Source organism: Chlamydotis macqueenii, chromosome 1 (genome assembly GCF_036417535.1).
Source record: "Chlamydotis macqueenii isolate bChlMac1 chromosome 1, bChlMac1.mat, whole genome shotgun sequence".
NCBI classification, from domain to species: domain Eukaryota; kingdom Metazoa; phylum Chordata; class Aves; order Otidiformes; family Otididae; genus Chlamydotis; species Chlamydotis macqueenii.
The window spans coordinates 50,394,123-50,418,758 of record NC_141556.1 but is presented as its reverse complement, the minus strand read 5'-3'; the positions used below and the strand labels follow the sequence as shown (position 1 = coordinate 50,418,758).

The following is a 24,636-nucleotide window of genomic DNA, read 5'->3' as shown; positions in this document are numbered from 1 at the left end:
TGTTCAAAGAGAAAAAATCTTTCCTGAAAGAGTAATATAATGAACAGATAAAAAATATACTGGACCTAGGCTGAATCAGACTCTGTTCAAGTTTTAGGAGAACTAAGGCAAACAAAAATTACATTCATAGTTAAGAAGGGCAGAGGGGAAATGCCAGGTCATTTTTATCAAGTTAAAAGTTACAAGTTAAAGTTTACAAGTAAAAACCTAGCCACCAGGTGTCAGTACATTTCCACATTTTATGAAACAAAAGCCCAGTTCTTGGGATTTGATACAGTTGCCCCCCCCCGAAAAAAAAGCATCCAGAGCCCTCTGGAACAGTCTAACATATCCCATCTCAAAAACCAGCAAGACATTATGCTGGGCTCCATTCCACAACTGAGGAAGGAGCAGAGTCATAAAGGCATGAGATCTTAGAAACTGGCCATTTTACAATCTAGACATCTTACTCCTTTGTGACAAAGTGCTAGTATTGGCAATGACAATGAAATAGATATGTCAGGGTACAGTGTTATGCAAAATATAGGTGCATTTTCCAGTCTTCTGCACATTTTTCAAATGTTTTTATTTATTTTGCCATACCTTAGCAGACTGACCTCTAGTCATCAAATGTCTGCATATGGTATAAATATGATTAGTACCTGCAAAAAAGAAAATAAAATAAGTAAAGAACAGGTAATTTCTATAATCCTACATGAAATTTGTTGTGCTAACCAACCAAAACTTTTTCTTAATATCTGTGTTGTTATTTCCAGAGGCTGAAAAATAAACTAGTAATATTTCTATAACAACTTTTAAATTAGAGAAGATCAAGCCCTTAAATTATTGGGTGGTATTAGCTTCAAAAATACCTACACAATGAAGCTGTATCATAAAAGAATTAAATCTTTAAAATAGACTATATAAAATTTTAGTTAAGTAACTGATAGAGAGAAAAACCTTATTTTTATCCCCAAATGCCAGCCGCTTAAAAAAAAAAAAAAAAAAGGACATTGCCTATCCTCACAGACCTTACCTTACATGATTCTTTTAGTCTGTCATGGCACCGTCCTAGCAGACAACACCACTATTACGTGATATTAAGTGTGATAAGTGAAATGGAGAAAATTGATTGATAATAGAATTTTCAAAAGCATCAAAGTGACTTACAAATAAAATCCTGTCAAAAATTTGCTTAATTTAGGCTATGTCACAAAATCGCTTTTCAAAAATCAGCCCCAGAAGTATAAAAGGGGGCTGATTGCATTTCTGGGGAGGGGAAAGTCTATTCTTCTGTCTGTACAAATGTTCAGAAAGGGACACATGTGGCAGCGGTAGACATCACAATGTCAACTGTCATATCTATAAGGGTGTTATTATCCCAATAAGCAAGAATTGAGCAAGCATTAGGAAGAGGGTTTTTTTTTTATCAGTCAAATGTGTAATGAAGCAGAAAATCTACTGCCAGAAATTGCAGAAAGATGCTCAGGGACTGAGAAAAATCTGAGTTATCGCCTGACATTTACTCCTAATCAGTTTAGATTATTGGCTAGGCTTGGTACAGAGACCTGTCCCACACACAGGTAGTGGAACTTAAGAAAGGCACATGAGTATATTTTAATTTTAATTCTTCTCTCATGGAAACAGACAAACAAAAACCACACCTCAAAAGTTGTGACTGAGGGCAATGGCAGTCCAAGCAAAACAAAAGGATAAGAATTTTGACCAATTAAAGCTCAAAGAAAGTAAATTTTCCAAAATTAAATTAAAATTACATTATGTCCTCAATTTATATTGGAACAATTGACCATAATAGAACAAATTAATAACAGTCTTTTGACTCTTGACTAAATAGCATTGTCTTTCAAAGCAAAAGTATACTGTTGTGGTTCTTGAAATTAAAATCTTGATACATCATTCTCTGTGTATCTTGCTCATGGAAGCTGCCTTTTTTCCTCATCTTTTTTCCTAATTCAAGCATTTATAAGTAGCACACTAAAATAATATACAGAGATATTAAAGTTCTTACATGTCATATGGTATTTTTTAGAATAGTTTTATTAACTCCAGCCTTAAAGATCATTTTTTAAAAGTGCAAAGATGTAATGTCATAGACAGACAATAATTTTCTACTCTTATATCTGCAATCCTCTTTAAAAAAAAAACAAACCCATTAACACAACCATTTTATTGATAAAAAATCTTATGAGTTTTTTTTAATCAGGTTTCACTCAAAACATGCCCTTATTATGGCCAGATTTCATTTTATTAGTACACTGTAACCACAGCTATGATAAAAAAGCTATTACTTTCACAACTGTCCAACTGAAAAAGGCACACTATGTAGAAACTTCAATTTCAAAATCTCTTATTTTAGGGAAAAAGAAAAAATAACCCAAAAACCAACCCTACTACCACTGAAGACTAACTAGAGATGTATTAACAACCCTTAGGTTGACCAGAAGGAATATGTATAAAGTTTCCCTCCACAGGTTTGCTTAGCAAAGAAATGTAAATGGAAAGCCTGAGGTACCATTGTAGATAATCCAGCACAAATTCTCCTGAGGTAGAGCCACTTGCATAGTAAGTCGTAATGAGGACAAGACATTGAAACAAGTCTGAAGGGACTCTTGATTCTGGAGATTTCTGTCACTGCTGCAAACCATCTGATAAATGCAAACATTCCTCTCTTGCAAAGCATGTAACTAAAACATATGGAAATATACGTAAAATTAATATATATATAAATAAGATGCATATGTCAGTTTTTACATCAGCAAGGTACAACAAAATTGTGAGTATTAAAAGATCATGCACATCAGAAATAAAAAAAAATCAGTGTGACATTGAAACAAGAATTAGAATACAGAGAAAGTGCTAAAGCTTTAAGGTCGAAGTACCATTAGCCTGAGTCAGTTTTCACTGCATCACAGGATGAAAATGCACATAGTGCACTTGAGCTGCTGAAAGGGGTGTAGGGAGAAAGGATAAATCAGGCATTAAACTGATATTCAAAGAATCTAGCTTTAATTCTTGGCTTCTCTGTAGATGTCCTCTGTAAATTAAGGGATGTCTTAACTTTTCTGTACTTTACTTCTCCATCTCTATCACAGATACATTTTTTTCTCTCTCTCATCCATGACTTTTCTCTTCTATGGATGCATTGTTCTTTCTCTTCCTTGTAACACCTAACATAATGTGATCCAATCTTGTCTGGAGTACAGTATCACCTGAACAAACCAACTTGTGAGAAAATGAGCTAAGTGAGATACAGCCAGTCAGTAACTATCAACCTCTCAGAAGCCTACTAACTTGATCATATTTGCTTTTTTTTTTCAGTTAATTCACTTAAATGGGAAATTTCAAGCCCTGGAACTCCATTTCTGTGACTTACTTAGTGTTATAGCAAAAAAAAAAAAAAAAAAAAAAAAAGCTAGCTGCAGAAACCTGGCAAAAAAGAATGTACATATAAAGCCTTTAGATGTAGTCATTTGACACATTATCATTATCCATTTCCAATTGGAAAGATCATTGTCAAACTAGATTCTATATCTGAAAAATTAGGGATATCTCAGTGTCTAAAGGCCAAGTTATAGAATGAGCATTTTAGTATAGACCCATGACAGTATCTGGCACTATGATTGGTTCAAGGTCTAGGTAAGCATATAGAAAACAGGAGAAACCTTCTCTGGAACTTCAGATTTATTTACAAAGCATTTTTAAAAAACCAAAATAAAATGGATTAACATAGTCTTTGATCATATTCTCTCTGGGAAGCTGAACTATGTTTGAAAAACAAACAAAAAAATAATATAGAGTATCTCTTCTATCATGACATCTACTTCTAGCTTTTAAGCAAACCACTTTTTTCTTCTCACTAAACACCTACTTACAATGTAATTCTGACTAGAGGAATACAAACTTTATTAACTCAATACACAGGCAATGCCTACAATTTCCTTTTGTTGTTCTTAATCATAGAATAACTTGCCTTAGTTTATTTTCAAATATCCACTATGTACTGAATAGAGCTTCTCAGCGAAGAACTGCTTCAGAGAAAACCTAACATGTTTTTAGCATTCCCTCAATACCTACTAAGACACTTTCTTCCATGGATAACAAATGATAAATTGCAAGCCCCTACCTCAATAAGCAATTAACACAAAAGGATGCTAACACACTCTAGAGGTCACACTGCTCCCCAGAGCTTAGAGCACTTACAAAACTATTCAGCATTCTGCCTCTTTTTTCATAGTGAGCAAGTAAGCTATTGATAGTAATGCAATCCTGTTTTTTTTACTATGACATGAGCTCTTTTGACATGTAGTATTTTTGCACATTTATGCTACAGATTACAGATAATGTTTTAATACTCTTGCAGTCTGACCAGTTCTTAGATCACATGGTACAGAATTTTCTACAACAGTTACAGGATAGTTATCAAATTTTGCCCATATCCTGATTCTAACAGTGGTTAATAGCAACTATTTCAGAGCAAAACCTGCTGTAGACAGTTACAGAATAACCTGTTCAGAGAAAATTCCCTTTTTATCATTAAGTTGATAGTAGTTGGCTTATGGAACAAAAGCATAGGCACTTACATCCTCCTAAAAATGTACACCAACTCTGGATATTCATATCATACATATGACTATTAAATCTCAGTACAATCTATATAGACAAATTATTAAAGATTATTTAATATTAGTATTTAATTAATATGAAGTGCATTTGTCATGGATAAAACAGGTTATTTATTTTGAATCTGTGAATGTCTTCAACAGAAAAAAAAAAAAACAAAAAAAAACCAAAAAAAAACACCAGAAATAACCTACCGTAAGTGCTGCATTTCTGTCTCTGAAACCATTTGGAAAAAAGGTAGATTTAAATTGATGCACATCATCTGTGATATCATCAAGGTCTACAGAAACGAACTGCTGCAAGTATCTTCCATAGCACTGTAGAAGTGCCAACTTATATTCCTGAAGAATTAATAATGTTATTTTAATAGTTTGCATGTAACATTTCTATTCCTATAAAACATGTTATTTTTATTATATTTGTCTAAAAAAAAAGTATCAATGTGAAAGAGCAGCTAGAAGTAAAACACTGAAGTTTCATACAAATATTCAGCAATGTAATTTTTAATGTGAACACTCAACATATAAAAGGCTGAAGTACTTAAAAGAAGAGCTTGTGGTTTGGGAGTTTCCGTTTATTTTAATCACAAATATGACATATCAGAGAACAATTGTAAACTATGATCCTGAGCTAATGTCATAAACTGAAAGGGTTCCTGGAATGTCCTGCAGGTTTGCAACAGTAATGATAATTGTACTACGCTTCTGAGAAATGTGCTTCATAATACAGAACTTGATGAACAGTATACAGACATCATCACTTCTCTCTCCCCTGTTTCCTTTATGCCAAAGCCCTTTTTTTTTCAATAAAAGCAGAGAGGAAGAGTGACTTAACATCAGCAATCAAACAGTTCAGAATAAGATGCACTAAAAAAAGAATGAAACAAGTGACAACTGGAATTTACATATGGCCAAGAAGCCAGCATTAATAGACCAGAAGTTGCCACTTGGTCTTTAAGAACTGTTAGCAAACAGGATGTTGAGCTTTATGTCTCATTCAAAATACAGCTCCCCAGCAGCATGTCGAACCACTGTAATATCATGCTGAGACTACGGTTCAGCTCTGACTCAGACGTGGAAGTGCCACTAACTGAATCACCTTCACCACTTCCTGCAGCAAGACTATTTAGAGGTTTCTCTACCAACTTCACTAATTCTAGCACACACACACACACACCCGTCATTATAAATTCAGGGGAAAAAAAAGAAGCTAATCCTTTAATGTTTAATCACATTAAGAAACATTTCCTTGCACCTACTTTTTTCAATAAAAATTCCTACCACCATGATAACACTTAGCCTGAATTTTTAATCATCTGAGGAGTCTAACTCACGTGGCTTTATTGTTTTCTTTGCTGTGTGAAAGCAGCAGCCATACACAGAAACTTTTACTTTCCATGGACCAGTACTGGCAGTCAGTCACTTGCGTAATCTAATACATAGGTTCAGGATGTGATAACTCTTAGAAGCTGAAGTCATGGATCAGAATCCCATTAAGTTAGTTACTAATATACAGCAAAAAGGTAATTTCTCTCCTAAACAGTTTAAACTGTATGTATAAGACCAGAGATAACAGGAGGATACAAGATACAGGCAGAAAGGGAGGGGAAAAAATGAGTCAGTACTGATCAGTATGATGATTAATGGGCTAATTTCCAGATATATGACATAATGAATTTAGGTGTGTCCTAAAAGATTCATAGTAGATGTGTAATAAGAAGAAATCTAAAGTGAGAAGGTATTAAAAAAAATAGTAGGAAGACAGAAAGTTAAGTTGGTGCTTACCATTAACTATTCGTATTCATGAATTCATTTTTAAGGACTAAGCATCATTAAGTATAAAGGCAGATTAAAATTTAAAATAACCATTAGTAGTTTTCAACTAGGAGTCAAGAGGGGTACTTATGGAATAGGCTCTACCCCATCTGTCACAAAGTTTGGTGTTACACCACACTCATCTTTCCAGTAATGCATTAAAATTTGTAACTAACATCCATCTCATGTTTTTTCTTCCATTTTTTCTCCAAGCAAAAAAAATTCATAGCATGAAAACTAAGTTTGTAAAGTCAAAGAAATGCACTTAAAAACAGGAGTTCCAAAGATAGCTCATTTCAAAGTTTTAGGCCGGCCAGCAAAACAGCTTTTTCAATGACATTGATAACTTTACCTTTACTGTAGAAAACTACATTACACTAGAGGGCTGAAGTTCCAAGCAGAAGTCTTTACTTAGAATTTTAGACTATTTTTAGGCAATCTATGGCCAGGTCATTAAGAACCTTGAACATAAGGACTAAATTAAGTAATGAAGGGTCTATTAACAAATGTAATTATTCAAGCTTCCTTAAGAATTCATGTGAGAATTCCTAAACCTATACCGTGAGCCTATGCCTTCAATTATAGTGGCTCCACAGGTATGGATGCTTCTATATGCCTTCTTTAGCCTACCAGTGAGAGTCGAGTGCTGCTGAAGTTCAGCTTCAGCTCGCTGTTCTTTATCCAGGAGGGAGGCCACTTTTGCCTAAGCCGTTACAGCAGATGCAGTGCAGGATATACAAGACTTTGTAACATCTGCGTGATACCCATATCTTTGCCTGGCTCTGTGGAAGAGCTCACCTAGTAGCCACATATATCTGCTTTCCATAAATAGCATAAATAGCACTTATCCTTGCTGGATTCCATAAACAAAGGACATAATAGTGGAAGAACGGTTTCACTGGATGTGTTCCTCCAAAAGATGGTCCCTCAAACTATCTTGACACATTTCCACTTATGCCCTCTTCTAGATGAAAAGAAGGACTCTAATAGTGTCACATGCTGCAGAGAGTAAAAAAGGGTGAGTATGGGTGACAATTGGCATTTAACTGCTTTCCAAATGCGAAAGTCAATAGATTGTTCTTACAAAATATTTTCAATTTAAACAAAATGTCAGTTATCTGTTTTTCTTTCCAGTGTGAGGAGGGAGGAACTAAAATTTAATATTCCCATTCTGAAAAAAATACCAACTTAGCTTAATCTACTTTTTAATTCCTATTATGTTCAAAAATTAAGTAGAAGTTACATAAACATTTCCAAAACTATGGGAAAATTCTACTAATAAATTATAGACTTTCACTAACTTTTGTGCTATAAATATATTTTTTGTATTACAATCAACTTTTTTGAGAAGACTAATACCAAAAATCTATGTCTGAAATAAGCCTGAAAGACTAAAGGTTACAATGTATAGTTACAATGTATACTTGTCTGTCTCATAACACAGACACACTAAATAGCCAAGTTTTAAGCTAGGAAAGTACTATGACCAAACAAATATCTTCTAATATGTTTGTGGTAAAAAGCAGAAAAATCCACTGATGGATCACTACAAACACAAAATACCACTAAGCAGACAGCATCTGTTTATCAGCTGTCCCTTACTCTAAACTATGCTAATTCTCTCCAAACTTTAAGTGTATTCTCCCAAGCAACTTTTCAAGTACCGAGCATTCATAATAAATTAACCTATAATTCCGTAATCCTTCAGCATTTCTACTTCATATCTGTATCACTCAGGACCACACACCCTTCTTCAATCCTAAAAAGGAATGACTTGCAACTAGCTTTCATTTGTACATTTTTGAGCTGCTTCTGAGTGCTGTTTAGTAATTACCCTTGAAAACCTCAGATTTTACGACACGATCTTCTGACACAAACATCACTGAGGTAATAAGTAGCACACCTTTGAGGGTTTTTTTTTTCCCAGCAGACACAAAAGACATTATATAAGAAAGTAACATAAAACCAGCCTTATTGAGTCAGACCAATAGTTAATTAGCACAGTATCCCATCTCCAACAGTAGCCAGTAACAGATGACCAGGTAAGAGTATAAAAATACAGTTATCACACAGTGAAACTTCTTCCAAATACTCTCAAAGTCTTCAAAAATCTAGCTCCTGAATCTTTTTTAGTTGTGATTTATGTTTTTTTGAGGAGACCAGAAGCGCATATAGAATTCAAGATGCAGGAGCATCATCAGTACATACAGTTGTATCATGTGTAACTGCACTCTGGTTTTTGTTCTCTGTTCCTCTCCTGACAATTCTTTACATTCACATGTGGTTAACTGAGCACTCAGTTGACATTTCAGTGGAACAGACCACCACTGCTCCATCATTGTCAATTTGTACTTAAACAGCATCTACAGGCACAGTCAGATACTATGCTCTACCACGCTAAAACATCAAACAAAGATGAAATAAAGATTTTGAGGTGTTTGAAAAGGCAACAGGTGCATAGAAAATAGAGATATAGAAAACATGTCAAAAAATCAGGGCAATCTTACAATAATAAGCAAGAGATACAAACCACCAACTCTCTTTGGAATTCTTTTGTAAAAGTTTTTGCTACTTTCTAAATAGCTTTCAGTAAAATAGGATTAAAAATTAAAGTAGCATAGAAACATAATAACAAAAAAAAGATTGTGATTGAGCCTTGTCTGTTTTCATATGACTTACTTTGATCTGAGCAAGGGAATCACCAACTTTCACAAGTTTTTCATTGTAGTACCACTCTGGCAGTCGAGGCTTATATTTTATCCAAATATTAAACAAAGTATTTGCTCTGAAAAAGATACAGGAGAAAAGGTTTCAGACTAAACTGACAGTAGACCTGTCATAACAAGTAAACAAATCAGGAAAGTTTCAAATCATGAAAACTCCTTTCTTCCAAATCTATTTGAACCTCTACGTATTTCAAAACAAGTCATCATTAAAACTGGATTTAACAGGCAGCCAAGGACATTTCTGGGTTTCATTTCTGTCACCAGTTTTTATCACACATTTAAAATAGGACAAATGTTTTTCCTGTGTAAATTCTCATCAAAATGTCTTCATATTAATCTACTTGCACTGTTCAAATATGGTCTTAAGTGGAAAATCTGTCCCACCTTCCAGCTAGTATTTGAGAGGTTCTGTTTGAAGAAACAATTTTATATTTTAAAGAAACTCAATGGATTACAGCTCACAACAATTACTGGACCAGATATTACAAATGCTAAGAGCAGGAGAAAAAGATCCCAAAATAACAATGCATGTCAGTTAGCAGCAAACTTAGGAAGTTTCAAGGAATTAATTTTTTACAATGAGTGTGGTGGAACACTGGAACAAGTTGCCCAGAGAGGTGGTGGATGTTCTATCCCTGGAAACATTCAAGGCCAGGTTGGACAGGGCTCTGAGCAACCTGATCTAGTGGAAGATGTCCCTGCTCCTTGCAGGAGGTTTGGACTAGATGATCTTTAAAGGTCCATTGCAATCCAAACTATTCTATGATTCTAACTGGCAGCCATGGAATAAAAGAGAGCTACATAGAGCTACTGTACATAGAGCTATAGAGCTCATGATATATAGAGCTATACCATGAATCACAAAAGAAGAAAGTCGTTAGAAAACCTCTAGCATGAATTGCATTTGGCATGAAATGTTCAGGAATTTTACATCATAAAGGGTAGGATTCAGAGAGAAGCAAGTGACACATTTGCTAAAATAGAAAGGATTTTATGGCAATAGTTGCAATGCTCTTCTTTTGCCTCTGCCTGTTATTCTAGCCACAGTTCTCATCAAGGATGACTCTGTATAACAAATTAATTATTTGCCTGAACCAGCAAGCCTCTCACAAACAGTAACTGGCTCTAAGCAGTTTGCCTCCTCTACAGAGGAATTGACTACATCGTGCAATATTATAGTCCTTACGGATTGCTGTTTGATGGGTTAGTGCCTTCATGTGTACAACTTTCCCACCTAGACTTCCTTAAGAAAGCTATATTCAAACTGCAAAACAATAATTGATCAGACAGACTGATAATAAGCACAGAGATTTTTCAGAAAAGCATCCTGTTACCGAATTATTAATAGTATTGACAGTGTTCACAGTGCCAGGCATCTCTTACATTTATTCTCTTAACAAATCACTTGTACAGAAACCTCAGCAAAGAGTGCCTTGTGATACCACAACAGCTAAATTATTCATAGGTAGCAATTTATGAGGAAGGAAAACAACTAAAGAGAGAGGAATTGATGTTTTAAAATAACCTTCTTGCTGAATTCTCACATGTAAACCTTGTGCTTAACTAGTGTAAGGTAGCTGGAACTTTTCAATCTCTTAAGGCAGTGATTGTACACTAGAATGCAAGACACTTTCTTAAGCTGTTTTCTGACATTCAGGAACTTGGAATCCATTCTTACAGGCTCCCAGAAAGCTCTTCATTACAGCTTATAAGAAGACTCACAATAAAAAAGCACAATAAGTAACATCACAGAAAGCTGTAAGCCACCTTCACATTTCAAGATGAAAGAGATGGCTGTATGAAAAACTTGTCAAAATTATCTTTACACCAAAGAATTACAACAGTCATAATCCTTTTTTTAAAAGTATCATCTCAGCACAATGCTCAGTTCTTGAAAGCAAGCAGCAAAGAAGTAAGTAGGACACTCTACAGGTGTATCCTAAAGGAAAAATATAGTAACAGCGCAAACTAGGCCAACAGCAACAATCTGAATAAAATGTTCTAAGGCACTACGTTTTTAAAAGAAACCATAGCCCAGTGTAATGAAAAGCACCTTCTAAACAGGGAATGAGTCCCTCCTGGTCCATCCATAAACAATTCATAGCCTGGATGGCTCCTGATTTCTTATACTGAGAGAAGGCTACAAGTCTGGTTAGTAGGGAAAAAGTGCAGAGGCTCCAAAGTGAAGGAATCTGTCAGGCAGCTGAGCAGAGTTCCCTTGGGCTATGAAGGGAAGAAGCTTAGGAAAAGACTTCCAGAGTCCAAGAGGTTTAATGGATACTGCTAGGAGCCAGAGGGAGAAAGAAGGGGAAAAGCAGTAATTATCATGTTGTAAGGCTGTAAAGTAACTGACAGAAAGAATGACTGTGGATAAAGCTCTGGAATGTGAGACTAATAAACTTCTTTAAAACTGATCAACTTGAAAGTCCTCAGTCAAGGTCATCTTCATTTTTTTGTTGTTGTTTTGAATGCTCATATTAACAAATTAGATTCTTAGATGTAATAAAACATTAACAAATCTATAATAAACTAGCTTAGTAAAGCAGTGACAAATCTGACTAGACTTTCAACTCCAACGAGAAGATTAAGGTAAACTCTATCTATCTGCTACAATGCCACGACTAACTACAAATGAGTTCATGACACAGGCATGTTTGACACAGACAAAGGAGGAGAGTAAGACACTTCCCAAAGAGCTCATCAGCCTTTCCTTTAAACAGGCTGTAGGATACCAGAATAACAAGTTAAGCAAGTGAATTATCAAAAAAACACTGGGCTGTCAGAGCCCAGAGGTGAAGTTTCTTCATTTCCAATGACTCTATGAATAATGAAAAAATTTTCCCTAAGGTCAACCCATAATACTATGCACAGGGTAAGGCCCACTTCTGGGCCAAAAATCTTTACTACAGGTAGTAAGGGATTCTCTGATACTCATCAAAAGATGCCTTATTAAACAAGGGTGGCTAAGCCACACAACATGAGAGAAAATCAATAGTTCAACGTGGCCTCTGTTGTCAAGAGAAATGGGGTAAAACAACTTCTTGTTTAGTTGAGGGAAAATTACTTTTGATTGCTACTTCTTCTGACTGAAAAGATTCATAATTCTAGTACAGGACAAGTCTTCAGTAATTTTTTTCTTACACCAGAATATTGTAAATGCCTAGATTACAGCCTTATTTTTGACTTATCAACACCAAATGCTGACAATGTTGGAGGAACAAAGCTGATAATTTTATTTGTCTAAACTTAACATACTTGCCATGTGGAAGCTGGTTTTTTTTGCTCCTCTAATAAAAAGAACACTTTGATCTCAACCCATGCCAGGAAAGTAGCTTGAGAAATGACACAGCAAGAAGTCTTTAGAGCACTTAGGAAAGCATCTCTAATAGCCATTACCTTCAGAAATTCTTAGGAACAACTAGACTAAGGCTGGTTGTGCAAGCAGCATACACTCCAATTTTGAGTTATCAAACAACAAGAGGCAAGGGAGAAACAATCTTGAAATTTCAGAGTCACAAATAAATACTCATGACTTTGCTAGCTGCCTGAACATATGCTAACAATCAGAATTCCAGTCTTCTACCTCCGTACTGCCTCTATACAAATGAAGAATGCCAGAGGATGCAGAGCTACTGGAAGCTTCATGTTACACAACATTCTCAATGCCTTGGCATTTTGCTATGGATCATCACTACCAGTGACTTCTAGGATCAAGACCCAGATAGTGCTAGTTCTCATCTCCATGATGAACACTGCAGAATTCTTTGGATGAGAAAATGCTCTCATGCCAACCAAGTGAGTTATGTGTGGACACAGGTCACACACATAACTCGGTCATCTACAAAATAGCCGTTTGAGTAAGACAAATGATGCTACTGTATTCCAGAGGGTAAAGTAAAGAAAGGCTTACAGAAAGGTTTACAGAAACTGATAACTTGGCATGACATTTGCAAACAGATCAGTTTCAGCATGCCCAGCTCCCAACCAGAAGATACAATGAATGTCTAGAAGATAAAATGAATGGGTTCCTTATAAACAATTTTGGTGGTGTTTGAAGCAGCTGAGTGGCATTCCTTCCTCTAAGGGGCCTAATTTTCAAAGTAAGAATACAGATCACCTACAGCAAAAAAAAAAAAGGTCTGAAGCTACAGAAAGGCTTAAAATCAGCAAAGCACTGAAATTGGCTGCTGAAGCAATATAAAAAGCCAGTATAATTAGATTCAAAACACTAGAGGCAAAAACCTGGAGACTGACGTCTGCATCATAGATTTCGGCCTAGACCTCAGGATGAACATGCCATATGTACAAATTAGAAATCTAGATGGCTTAGAAAAGGAAAGATCTCCAGAGCAGCCAAATGCCAGGCTGCAGAACCTGAGTACCTCCTGGAAATGTGTACAGTTCCTTTAGAAAAGGGTAATTTGTGGACTACATTTAGGAAAGTACCTTGTATGTAAGGGTAGAAGCTCTACATAAGTAACAAGCTAACCACCCTGTAATCTAACTCCTCTACTGCTTTTGAATTAAATTTTGATGACCTGAGAAACTTTTTTTTTTATGTTAAAGATGTGTAAATTTAGAATAGAACACTGCTCAGATAATAACGATAGAAAACCAACCACTTACCTTAAAAGAAGCAGTAGAACTTTTATCTCATAATATGCCTAAATGCAGTAGGGAGGGCTACATGAGAAATGCACAGTCTGTGCAAGACATATGCATGCACTATGAATCATACCCTGATTCCAGTTGCTCTCTCTCAACTGCATTACAAAAGCTAGATTTATGCATACCCACAGATATGCATGTATGCGAGCAAACAAATATGCACAATTATACTTACCATATGCTCTGCCTGCATCTATGTGTATAAAAATATACCAACGTACACATAGACATATGCACAAAAAGAGCTGTGTGGTGTTATCCTCGTGTGGCCCTACAGCGAGCGCATCTTTTAAAGGCACGTATGTACCCACACGCATTCACCCTCGCATGCAGCAGCACATGCTGGTGGGCTGCCAGTTGCTCCAGCCCTGGGAAAGGGATTTTCCTGTCAGAAAGCTCAGGCGGCTCTGATGTAGCCAACTGTGGTGCTGCCAACTTCCACACCACCTCGTGCTTTTTCCCTAAAGCATTAACTTCTAGGAAGTGCTGAAAAAGGAGATGTTTAGATTTTGGAGGGGTTTTAATTTAAAAGATAAAAAAAAATAAAAGGAAAATAGATTGCGGGTGTTTTGCCACACTGCTGGAGATGCTGACCCAGGTGGACAACCTCCTGGCTAGCTCCCAGGCCAGGGCAGGGGGAAGGGAAAGGGCTCCTTGGCCTGCAGCGCGAAGAGGGGGCCGGGGAGGAGGGAAGGGGCGAAGAGGGGGCCGGGAGACGCAGGCCGAGAGCCGCAGGGAAGCGGCGCGGAAAGGCCCCGTGGTGCGGCTGCGGGGAAGGGGCTGGAGGAAGAGAGGAAAGAAAGAGGGGAGCGGTCGAGGAAGGAGGGTTTGAGGCGGGGCCAGGCGGGAACGGCAAGGGGCTCCCGGAGCGGGTGGCGACGCGGGGACGGGGGCGGCGGCGCAGCTCCTACCCGCGGCGGTGCAGGTCGTGCTGCTGCGGCTTGGCCGCCCCCGCGGCTCTCAGCCGCCGCAGGAAGCCCAGGACGTCCCGCAGCTCGGCCTCGAAGCTGTCTACCACCGGATTGCCCGGCCCCACGGCCCCGAAGAAAGTGGCCGGCGGGGGCCGGGGCACCGAGGCGGGGAGCGGCGGCCCGGCGAGCTCCTCCATGCTCCGGCCTGGACGCGGCGGGAACGCGCGGCCGTCGCCAGGCAACGGTCCCGCGGGGCGCGCAGGGGCGGCGGCCATGGGGGCCATGGAGGCCCCTGGGGCCCGGCTGCGGCCCTGGCAGCTCCGCGCCGAATCCCCCGCTGCAGGAGGGGCGGCGGAGGGATGAAATCTGCCTTCACCGCATGGGGAAGGGGCCTCCGGTTCCCCTCGGCCTGGGGACAGGTTGTAGCACCCGAGGGGCAAGGGAGGGGTCTCACACAGTCGGAGTGGGGAGCCCTCACACCTCTCCCCAGCCGGTGACAGAGCCTTTTTCTCGCTCCAAGGCTACATACAGCCAAGAGGTAGTTGAAAATCCTTCACAGGCACCATGTGCCATGGCAGCGGCCAGGACCGTTGCTAGCAGAATGCATGGCAGTGTTGATTTGCTGTGGGATGGCCACCGCAGGAAGCTTGGACAAGGCCAGGAGGTATTTTATGGGACAGCTTCTCAATAACATGCTTCCCCAGGGATGTCATTTTCAACTTACTGATTCTAACACTGAGCAGGCCTACTGCATGATAAAAGAAGAAAGTGTGCTAGCCCTTTGTTGTGGTTTAGCCCAAGTCACCACACAGTTTCTCGCTCACCCACCCCCTCCCCAGTGGGATGGGGGAGAGAATTGGGAAGAAAGGAAAACTCGTGGGTTGAGATGAAGACAATTTATTAGAACAGCAAAGGAAAGCTACAATAATAACAAAATATAGGGATACTAAAATATACAAAATGAACAATGCACGATTTCTTACCACACAATGTCCCAATGACCGATACAGCCCATCCCAAACAGTGATCACAGAAACGAAACTGAGCAGCAAGGAAAGGAGTGAAAGGGAGCCAGCAAAGTAGAGAGAGACATGCCAGCAAGCAAGAGAGACGAGATAAGATGCCCCCTCCGCAGGCAACCCTCACTTATATACTGAGCATGATGTTTACGGCATGGAATACTCTCTTTGGCCAGTTTGGATCAATTATTCTGACTGTCTTTCTCCCAGCTTCCTGTATCTGCACATTAGTAAGACCTGGAAAGCCGGACAGTGCCCTTGGTCTCATTAGCAGCAACTCGTATCATCAGTGTGTTTATCAACATTCTTCACATACGAAATCCAAAACACACCGGATACTGTGAGGAGAATTAACTTGATCCTTGCCAAAACCAGGACACCCTCTCAATAGTTATATCTGTCTACTTAAAAAAAAAAGGAAACAACCAGGCTGGATTTATGAATGTTATAGGAGGCAGCCACAGGCAACCCATGTGTTTTCAAGTTCTTTATAGGAATTATGGTAAAGGGGTTTGAGAGGGAAGGAAACTGCCTACATAATGTTCATTTTCATGATAAGCATAAGGGACAGCTTAATTAAAAACTTGAAAGTGAAAGCCTAGAGATGTGGTGAGCGAGCAATGAACCCTGGCAGCCAGGGCCAGCTGGAGGCAGGCAGTTTCTTGACATTGAATGGAAAAGGATCAATAGGGAAGGGTAAAGCGAAGAAGTACCTGAAAAGTGCATCCAAGTAGTTAATAGATAATAGTAAAGAAACTATTCTTTGAACAGCCGGAGAGGTGTAGCATCAGCATGCTGAATTATGGGAACCAGAAAATATTGCATTATCCAGGCTGGAGAAATGATGTGGGAGTCATTTAGATACTATGGGGAAGATGCAAAAAAAATTGTAATTCATTTATGACTAACGTGTCTGACTCATTTTACACACTGCTTTTCTATTGTTACCTGCTGGGAGTTGTGTGGATCCATCGCCCAACGGGTATTGTGTGACTGTGGGGAAAGTGTTAGCAGGAATCATTACAAGCAATTCGTATGCATGGAGTTAATTCCAGTGACAATGGCTATGCATTTCAGTGGGAGCAAAGGGCTGGGTGCCAGTGGGAGTGGGTTCCTCAGAGGAGGCAGTAGAAAAAGAAGACTGGAATGAAAAGACATTGCACAAAGGTGCTGATGCTGGGATTTAGAAATAACTAAGTACAGAGAAAAAATTTACAAGACAACTGAAATACGAGAACTTGGCTTGGAGAGCAATTACCACTACATTTAAAGATTTTGTCTGTGCTTTGCCACGCTAACCAAGAGCCTCCTATGATGGATTCCAGATGACTAATAAACACTGGCGGCTTGTGAAAGGCGGCTTGTGCCACTGTGAGGCTGCTGGTGACATCCATTTCCAGTCCCTATGAGGATGCGGGCTGGTTCGCTTCACTAGGTGGTGCTGTATCCCAAAGGGCTGATCTCCACGTCCACAGGGACGCAGAGATGTGAACTTAAAGCAGCAGTGCCTAGAAGCTTCAAGGGGAACTTGAGAATCTGGTAATGAGACTGCTGAGTAAAACTTTGCGTATCTCTAATATTTGGCTAGCAGATGGCGAACTGAATGTAACATTAGCAGTTTGAACTAGTGTTTCAGCCACAGAAACAAACTGAGTCAAAGAAAACAATAAGAGAAAGGGAGTATAGCCATTTCCCAAAGGGGGAGATTACAGAACTATGTAAAGATAAAGCTTTAACCACTGGGAGGTTAACCAGGGCGTAGCTGATCAGCCAGCTCATGACGAGTGTTCAGTCTAAAATTTCTGGTTCAGAGCTCGACAGGGTCCAAGTATACACTCCCTGCTAGGTGGAGGTTTAGTGTAAGGAGGGCAGTTCTGACCCTCTCAGCACCCAGGCTGGAAAGCCATGGAGAACCATAGCAACAAACTACACCCCAGCAAGCATGATGGCAGGTATGTTATTTCAATTTTGGAGGCTTACAATATTGATTCCTATTTTACTGTTCTGGAGGACCCTCAAATTTTCGCTGCAGGTAGTCTCCATCTAAGAGTTAATGGGTTGAACATTTAATGGATCCAAAAGTAAAAAAAGGCTTATAGTTAAATGAATAGAACTTCTGAACTTCAGAAAGAATACAGATTTTTTCAGGAGCCTACAGTGTGCATAATCTGATGTTTACAGAGGAAAGCTTGGTGTATACAAAACACTTAAGAGAGTGATGGCTATTGAAGTTGCAACCGTAATAGGAAAATTTCATCAAAAAACAGAGTACACATATCAGTACCTGTACGACTTGGAAAGTTTATAGCAATTCTTTGAATTACATATGTTCCTACACCCTAAAAAAAAAGTGATTTGTTGATTGGAAGGATAGTAATTTATTCATCCTTGGTAAGTGAACAATTAGTAATCTGAATTATGGTAAAATTAAGGAGAAAGTAGGTGAGATTATGAGTTGGCACAAACAAGATCCCAAGAAATGGAATTTAGGTAAATCCATTAACCCAAGCAGAGGGGTCATGGGGGTGATTTAATACCACCAGTTCAGATATGAGGAAGCTGTTTCAGAAACAGAAGGACCTACAAAGAGTTAACTTAGGAAAAACCCATATAGGAAGTGTCTGCTCTCATGGCTATAGGGTCAAGAGTATGCTTGAGTTGGAAAGGGGAAAAACTTTGCTGCCAGCTCATCAAGCTGCCTGTTACTTCTCATGTGTCTGTTCCACTTTTGTGAACAGCAGTGGTTACTAAGAGCAAACAAAGCAAGGAAACACTGTATGATCACAGCAGAGTTGGGCAGGAAGAGTGGCCAGTGGCATGAGGGTACGGGGGCTGAGGTAACGTCTGCCAATTCAGTCCTTCAATCAAAGTTTGTTTCCTGTGAGTAATTCTGAGATGCGTGTTCAGATCCCTTCCTAGGATGCCTGTAGCAAATGTACACTTGAATCATAATGCCTACAGGTTTTGCTGTTTGATATTGAGAGACAAAGGCAGTCATGGATGCTGTATTACCAGACTTCTGCAGGGTAACTTGACAATCACCAGAGGTGATAGAGCTAAATTTATGTTATCTCTTCCTTGACACTTTTAGGAAAAAAAGTCTGAGTTGAGGTGATTCTGGACCACCACTTAGCATCTTCAGGCTGATAGGCTAATGAAGACACAGGACTTTAAAATAATGTTTAACATATTTATGGACTCGCAGATTCAGAACTGGGACCCCAACATAAGAAGAATGTGGATCTGTTGGAGGGAGTCCAACAGACTCCTGTTGGAGGGCCATGAAGATGATCAGAGGGCTGGAGCACCTCTCCTATGAGGACAGACTGAGAGAGTTGGGGCTGCTCAGCCTGGAGAAGAGAAGGCTCCAGGGAGACTTTATAGCAGCTGTTCAGTACCTAAAGGGGGCCTACAGGAAAGATGGGGAGAAACTCTTTATCAGGGCCTGTTGTGGAAGAATGAGGGGTAATGGCTTTAAAACAGAAGGAGGTAGATTCAGACTAGACATAAGGAAAAGAAATTTTACAATAATGGTGGTGGAACACTGGAACAAGTTGCCCAGAGAGGTAGTAGACGTCCAATCCCTGGAAAGATTCAAGGCCAGGTTGGATGGGGCTCTGAGCAACCTGATCTGGTTGAAAATGTCCCTGCTCCTTGCAGGAGGTTTGGACTAGATGATCTTTAAAGGTCCCTTGCAACCCAAACCATTCTATGATTCTATCTGCATTTACTCTACTTGCGCTATGCCTGCCCGGTTGTAAGTAGCAGTGAGAATCCACAGATCTCCCCCTTTGAGTGGGAGTGCATTACTGGATTTCAAAAACAGAAGTAACTCTAGAGAAAGAAGCGGTGGCAGGCTTGTGCTGATTCTTACGGAGAACTTCAGTTTGTGAGTTAGGCAAGGAAACAATGTCAAGGAAACAAAAGGTCTTAGATCATAGTACAGCATTTGCTGTTCACATAGTATAGGGGAATCAGATACAATACAGAAGAATAGCTCTAAGTTGCCTGATGAAGGTCCTTATAAAGCCGTCCAATAGCTAGAAGAGCTGAACTAAGTTGTTGAATGCCAGGAGTACACTTTATAAATGTGATGAAGTTGTCCAATGGGAGGAGAAAAAGGAAGAACTTGTACTAAGCTTACAAGAAGGAACCCACGTGCTGGAATCAATGTACCTTTCAAATAACTAACTGCACAGGAAGCAGAGAGGTGCAGCAGACATGCAAGTTTATTGCTATCACAATCTGTGGCACTTGTCTATACCCAAAACTGATGAGACAGATATGGGAATATAGGGCTTTTATGGGTAGCTATGAGGGATCATACTGTCATAATTTTCTTCCCATCCTTCTGCCTTTTGTGTTTTAGGGCTGTTTGGTAGAGCTGCTTGTGGCTTACTAATAGTGTCTTTAGACTCAGACACCTTACTTAAATCTGCCTTTACATTCAAACAGAATTTGTGGATTCCAAACTTTATTTAAGGGCTACCTGCTGCCTTTCAATGGAAAAGTTAGTAAGGAGCTGAGATACACTGTCATGACTTGACAGCATTTGTAATTTTTGCTGTTGCATGAGGAAACGTGTCCTGAATTAGGAAGGTACATGCCTGACTGCAAAGGTAGGGGAATGTGAAAACATGGTGGAAATTACTTATTTAGGACAAAATACAGACAGTTTTCAAAGCAGCAGATCGAGTCCTTTACTGATATGGCGACACATATTTGTAAAATATTCCAGCACTGTTCCTGTCACTGAGCAGTATACAAAATTTATCAAGCAATGGAATAGTCTCTGAAGTCTGGAACGTGCATTAACAAAGCAGCTGAAGCTTGTGAATCATTTGATAAGCAATTGATAATGCTTTTAAGGTATGCCAAATGCAAATCTGCGACAGTTTTAATGCAAGTGAATGCTAAGAGAAGGAAAATGATAGGTTTTTACTTTAAAATGGCTGTTAGCTTCCTTTCTGATCCAGTGTGTCAACGTAGTAAGAGGAAGAAAAAAGAGCAATCAACATGAGAAAGAACAACAACAACTGAGAACTGTGCAACTGCCAGGTTCTTGTAGAGCTGTTTTCGCGTTTAGGGTGACAGTTGTTACTGTGTTTAGGTTGTATCATATGAAAGGTTTCAGTGCCATATTCTAAAGATGAAGTGTAAGCTTTCAAAGTTATAATATAGAAGTAACTTTTTTTTTTTTTAATGTGAGTGTGAATGCTCACAAAAAGGTCAGCTTTAGCTGATTGCTAGCCATCCAGTAGTTAAGATTTTATTTTGGAAAAAAAATAATTACATGTTTTGATTAAAACCATCATGCATTTTCTTCATTTCATAAAGATTCTCAAGACAAATTTTAAATGAGAGGAAGTACAGCCTATTCCAAGAAATAACTTAATTCTGAAGACCTTCCCAAATCTCTCTTGAAGCCAAACATGACAGTGCATTTTTGTTCATAGTCTCCTGATGCACATTTGCTGTTGTAATTCTGAGCTGCTAGAAATGCTGTAACTAGAAATCATCTTGGGGAAATAACACTATTGTTTGTATATATAACTCCTGAGTAGCCACATGCACCCTTATCGTAACACTTTCTCTGTTGTGCATTTGGTCTGGGAATACTCACAAGATCAAAATAGACTCTTCTAGGAATTAACCACTGGCAACAAACAAAGGGAGACCTAAAATAACCTAGTGATAACCTCCAGTATTTTTAGATCAATGCATTTCTGTTTAGACCATTTCTTATTGCATTACAGTATTAATTTTGAAACTTTTTGGCATCATTGGTTCCATTTTCCATTCCTATTAGTTTCTCCCTGACTTGCCAGAATATTTCACTCTGAGGTCAAAGTATCTGCTGATTGAGGTTTGTTCAAGCAGCTGACAGAAATTGTTTTGGGCAATAGCCTGACCTTGGTCTAGGAGATTTAGTAGCTTGTAAATTAGCAGTAGAAAATTACACAATGTGGAAGAGTAGTTATTTGTTGGTTATTAAGCTTTGCTTATTCAAGGAAGTAGAAGAAATATCTTTGTCTTCACATAGTTATTTGGATATTTCATATTTTTCAGCAATACTTTAAAAAATGTTTCTATCTAATTGTACTTTCTAAGTTACTCTTTTTAATAATGTATACCATTCTGAGCTTTTGGTATATATTATTTCTAATAATGATAGATGTAATTGTGTAATTGTGAGCTTTTATTTCACTACTTTAGAATTCTAGAAAATTAATGTTTAAGAACGAGTAATTGTTTTGCATTCTACGTACATGTCGGAAGATTATTTGTCTAGTTTCTAGAGCAGTGGAACATGGACATGTTGGCTTTATTCAGTTTAAGTAAAAATTAGAATAATTTCTTTTTAGAGCAATTAGTGCTGTTGCTTGATTGTATTTTATGAAATAAAAACTGTCCAGAAACAGGACTTATGTTTATCAGTATGTCTGTAGAAATGCAGATACTGGATAATTAAATCCTAGTAGGGCTGTAAGAAAAGCTACAGTATTGAAAAATAAATAGTTGCTAGAAGGAAGATTAAAATCCCAGACTTGCAACCAGCTGCTAACAAGAACGGGTAGAAATGCAGGTGTTTCCTGCAGGGATTCTGACTTCTTTTGCTGGTAAACCACCGATTGCCTCTGATATGTAAGCCCAGAGAAATTAAGCTGGAGAGCAGAAGTAGATCTGTTAGAGCTAATATGGTTGAAATAAGCTTTCCCTTAGCCTTTTTTTTCCCTTAACACTTTAAAGGGCAGACCATTATTTTCAGTATTAGTTTCAAAAGGAATCGTAGTATGCAAATGCTTAATGGGAGTGTGACGCCTTTATTATATTTAAAAAATTACTCTTCCTGGTGTTTGATCCTGCATCTCATAATGCGTGTGGCAAGTGACTTCTAGTTTTTACTGCATTAGGTTTCAAATAGCTGATATTTTTATATGACCTTCTTCTTTTTCTGACCCAGCCTTGTTTGCTATGCATTATTATTATTATTTCTATTCAATGCCTAGCATTTTTCTCCGTTTTGATTTTATTCAAATTGTCTTTTTAGTGGAAGTTTTGGCTAGGGCTTATAGTTAACAACATTTAGTCTACTTTAAAACTACTTTAGAGTTTTATAATACTTTATTTAAATGATATTAAATGTCAGTAGAGTAACTTGGAAACACTGTTTTATCAATCAGAATGAGATAATTTAATCCTTTCTCCTCAGACTGAAAGACCTTCCACAAAATTGTAATCATACAGCTCTTAACAGGCAGACTAATTGAAGTTTATTATTAGCTTTAATTATTAGGCACTTTAGCATATTTAATTGATGCAATAATGAAAAACACGTAGACCTTGGCTACACAAATGTAGATGAAACTTTGGTAGCAAGTTTTGAAAATGTTGCTAAGATGCTTTGAAGTGGACATACGGCTCTTCATCTATTAGGTATGGATATATTAAAATGGCTATTTTTTACTCAATGGATCTACTTTGTATACTCTGGTATATCTATTACATTTAGAGAATAAACCACGGCATTTACCTTTGTAGAACCAAAGAAAGTGAGCTAGATTTTACTCCTTTGTCTGTATTGTTAACAATAGAGTTGCTTAATAGATTATCATCAAAGAAGCAAATGTTGTTATGTTGTACCTGCATAATTCCATTATAAGACTGACAAACTGATTCCTTAGAGAAGGTAGACACAACTTCACTGAAATAAAGCATTATACATCCATCTGAGTTAGCACAAAGGTAACTTAAATGTAATTTAGTCATCAGAAACATAATCACTAGGTATCAAGAGATGAATTTAAAAACCCCAAGCTAATTTGTAGATCTGAGATTATGGGTGCATCTACATTAGCAATTTGGCTATGATCAAGGGTGCACTTCTGAAGCATCCCCAGCTCCCACACTTGTTTTATGCCACCGAGTGATCTTGGGTGCACGGACTGAACTCCTTCTGAATGGAACTAAGCTGAAATGTGCACTCCATGAGCACACCTGACATCCTCTAACTGGTACTGGAGATTCATTCTCTAGGAACAGACTAGAACGAGTTCAAAGTAAAACCCCCAAAATGTGCATTATGTGAACATTTGATCCCTGGGACTAATTGTTTCACAGTACAAATCTGCTCTGATTGCACTGCTTTCCTTGTAAATATATCCATAGCCTACTTTGTTAATTAGGAAACATTTTTTAAGCAATATGAAAAACAATTATGCCATTTCTGGAGAATTGCTTTTTGAAATTTCTATACTTGAGGAAAAAGCCTTCGAAGACACCACTGCTACTTCCACTTTTGTTTGCAGAGAGAGGAGAGAGAAATTGCTTACAAACTTCATGCCACAAGTTACGTATTTCTTACTTGTCCCAGAACTACATCTTCTGTCTGTCTTAAAGAGCTAAAGTGTCTCCTCAGTGCCATTAACATAGATGACAAAACTGCAGGGATTATAAATACCTAACAAAACACGCCAGCGCATTGCATGTGGTATCGTATCTGTTTCAAGGTTAAAGTTTACAAATAGGACCTATGCCCCTGGTTTGTAGTTTGTCTCATGATTCAGTTTAGAAAAAAAGGATGACATCATTAAGCTCTGCTACAAAATGTGTTCTCCAGCTCTGGAATTACGGCATCCTTTTCTTTGGATCTGTGGTTTACTTTCTTAAAATAACAAACTTAATGCATCATGTACTTTCCTAGGAGCCTCCATTTTTGCCAGGCTACTCTCCATAGGCCATCAACATGTAAATGCTGTCCCTAACCCACAGACCCCTTGTCTGTGCAGCTCAGTTGGTAAGCAGCAGATCAGTCATAGACTGGAAGATTCAGCGTGATGGCTCTGTTCACACAGTTTTACTGCAATCACTTGCAAGG

The 24,636-nt window shown here is 38.4% G+C and overlaps 1 protein-coding gene across 1 annotated transcript in view; it reads right to left on the bottom strand.

Moving 5' to 3' along the window:
• The window catches only part of CFAP54 (cilia and flagella associated protein 54), a 117,606-nt gene extending 102,670 nt beyond the window's left edge, over positions 1–14,936 (bottom strand). Inside the window, exons 1-5 of the mRNA XM_086740073.1 lie at positions 14,740–14,936; positions 9,114–9,219; positions 4,815–4,961; positions 2,513–2,684; positions 583–641 (exon numbers count right to left, since the gene is read on the bottom strand). Coding sequence (XP_086596199.1) covers positions 583–641; positions 2,513–2,684; positions 4,815–4,961; positions 9,114–9,219; positions 14,740–14,936 — 681 coding nt within the window. The remainder of the gene's footprint in view (positions 1–582; positions 642–2,512; positions 2,685–4,814; positions 4,962–9,113; positions 9,220–14,739) is intronic.
• Positions 14,937–24,636: the final 9,700 nt, after the last annotated feature.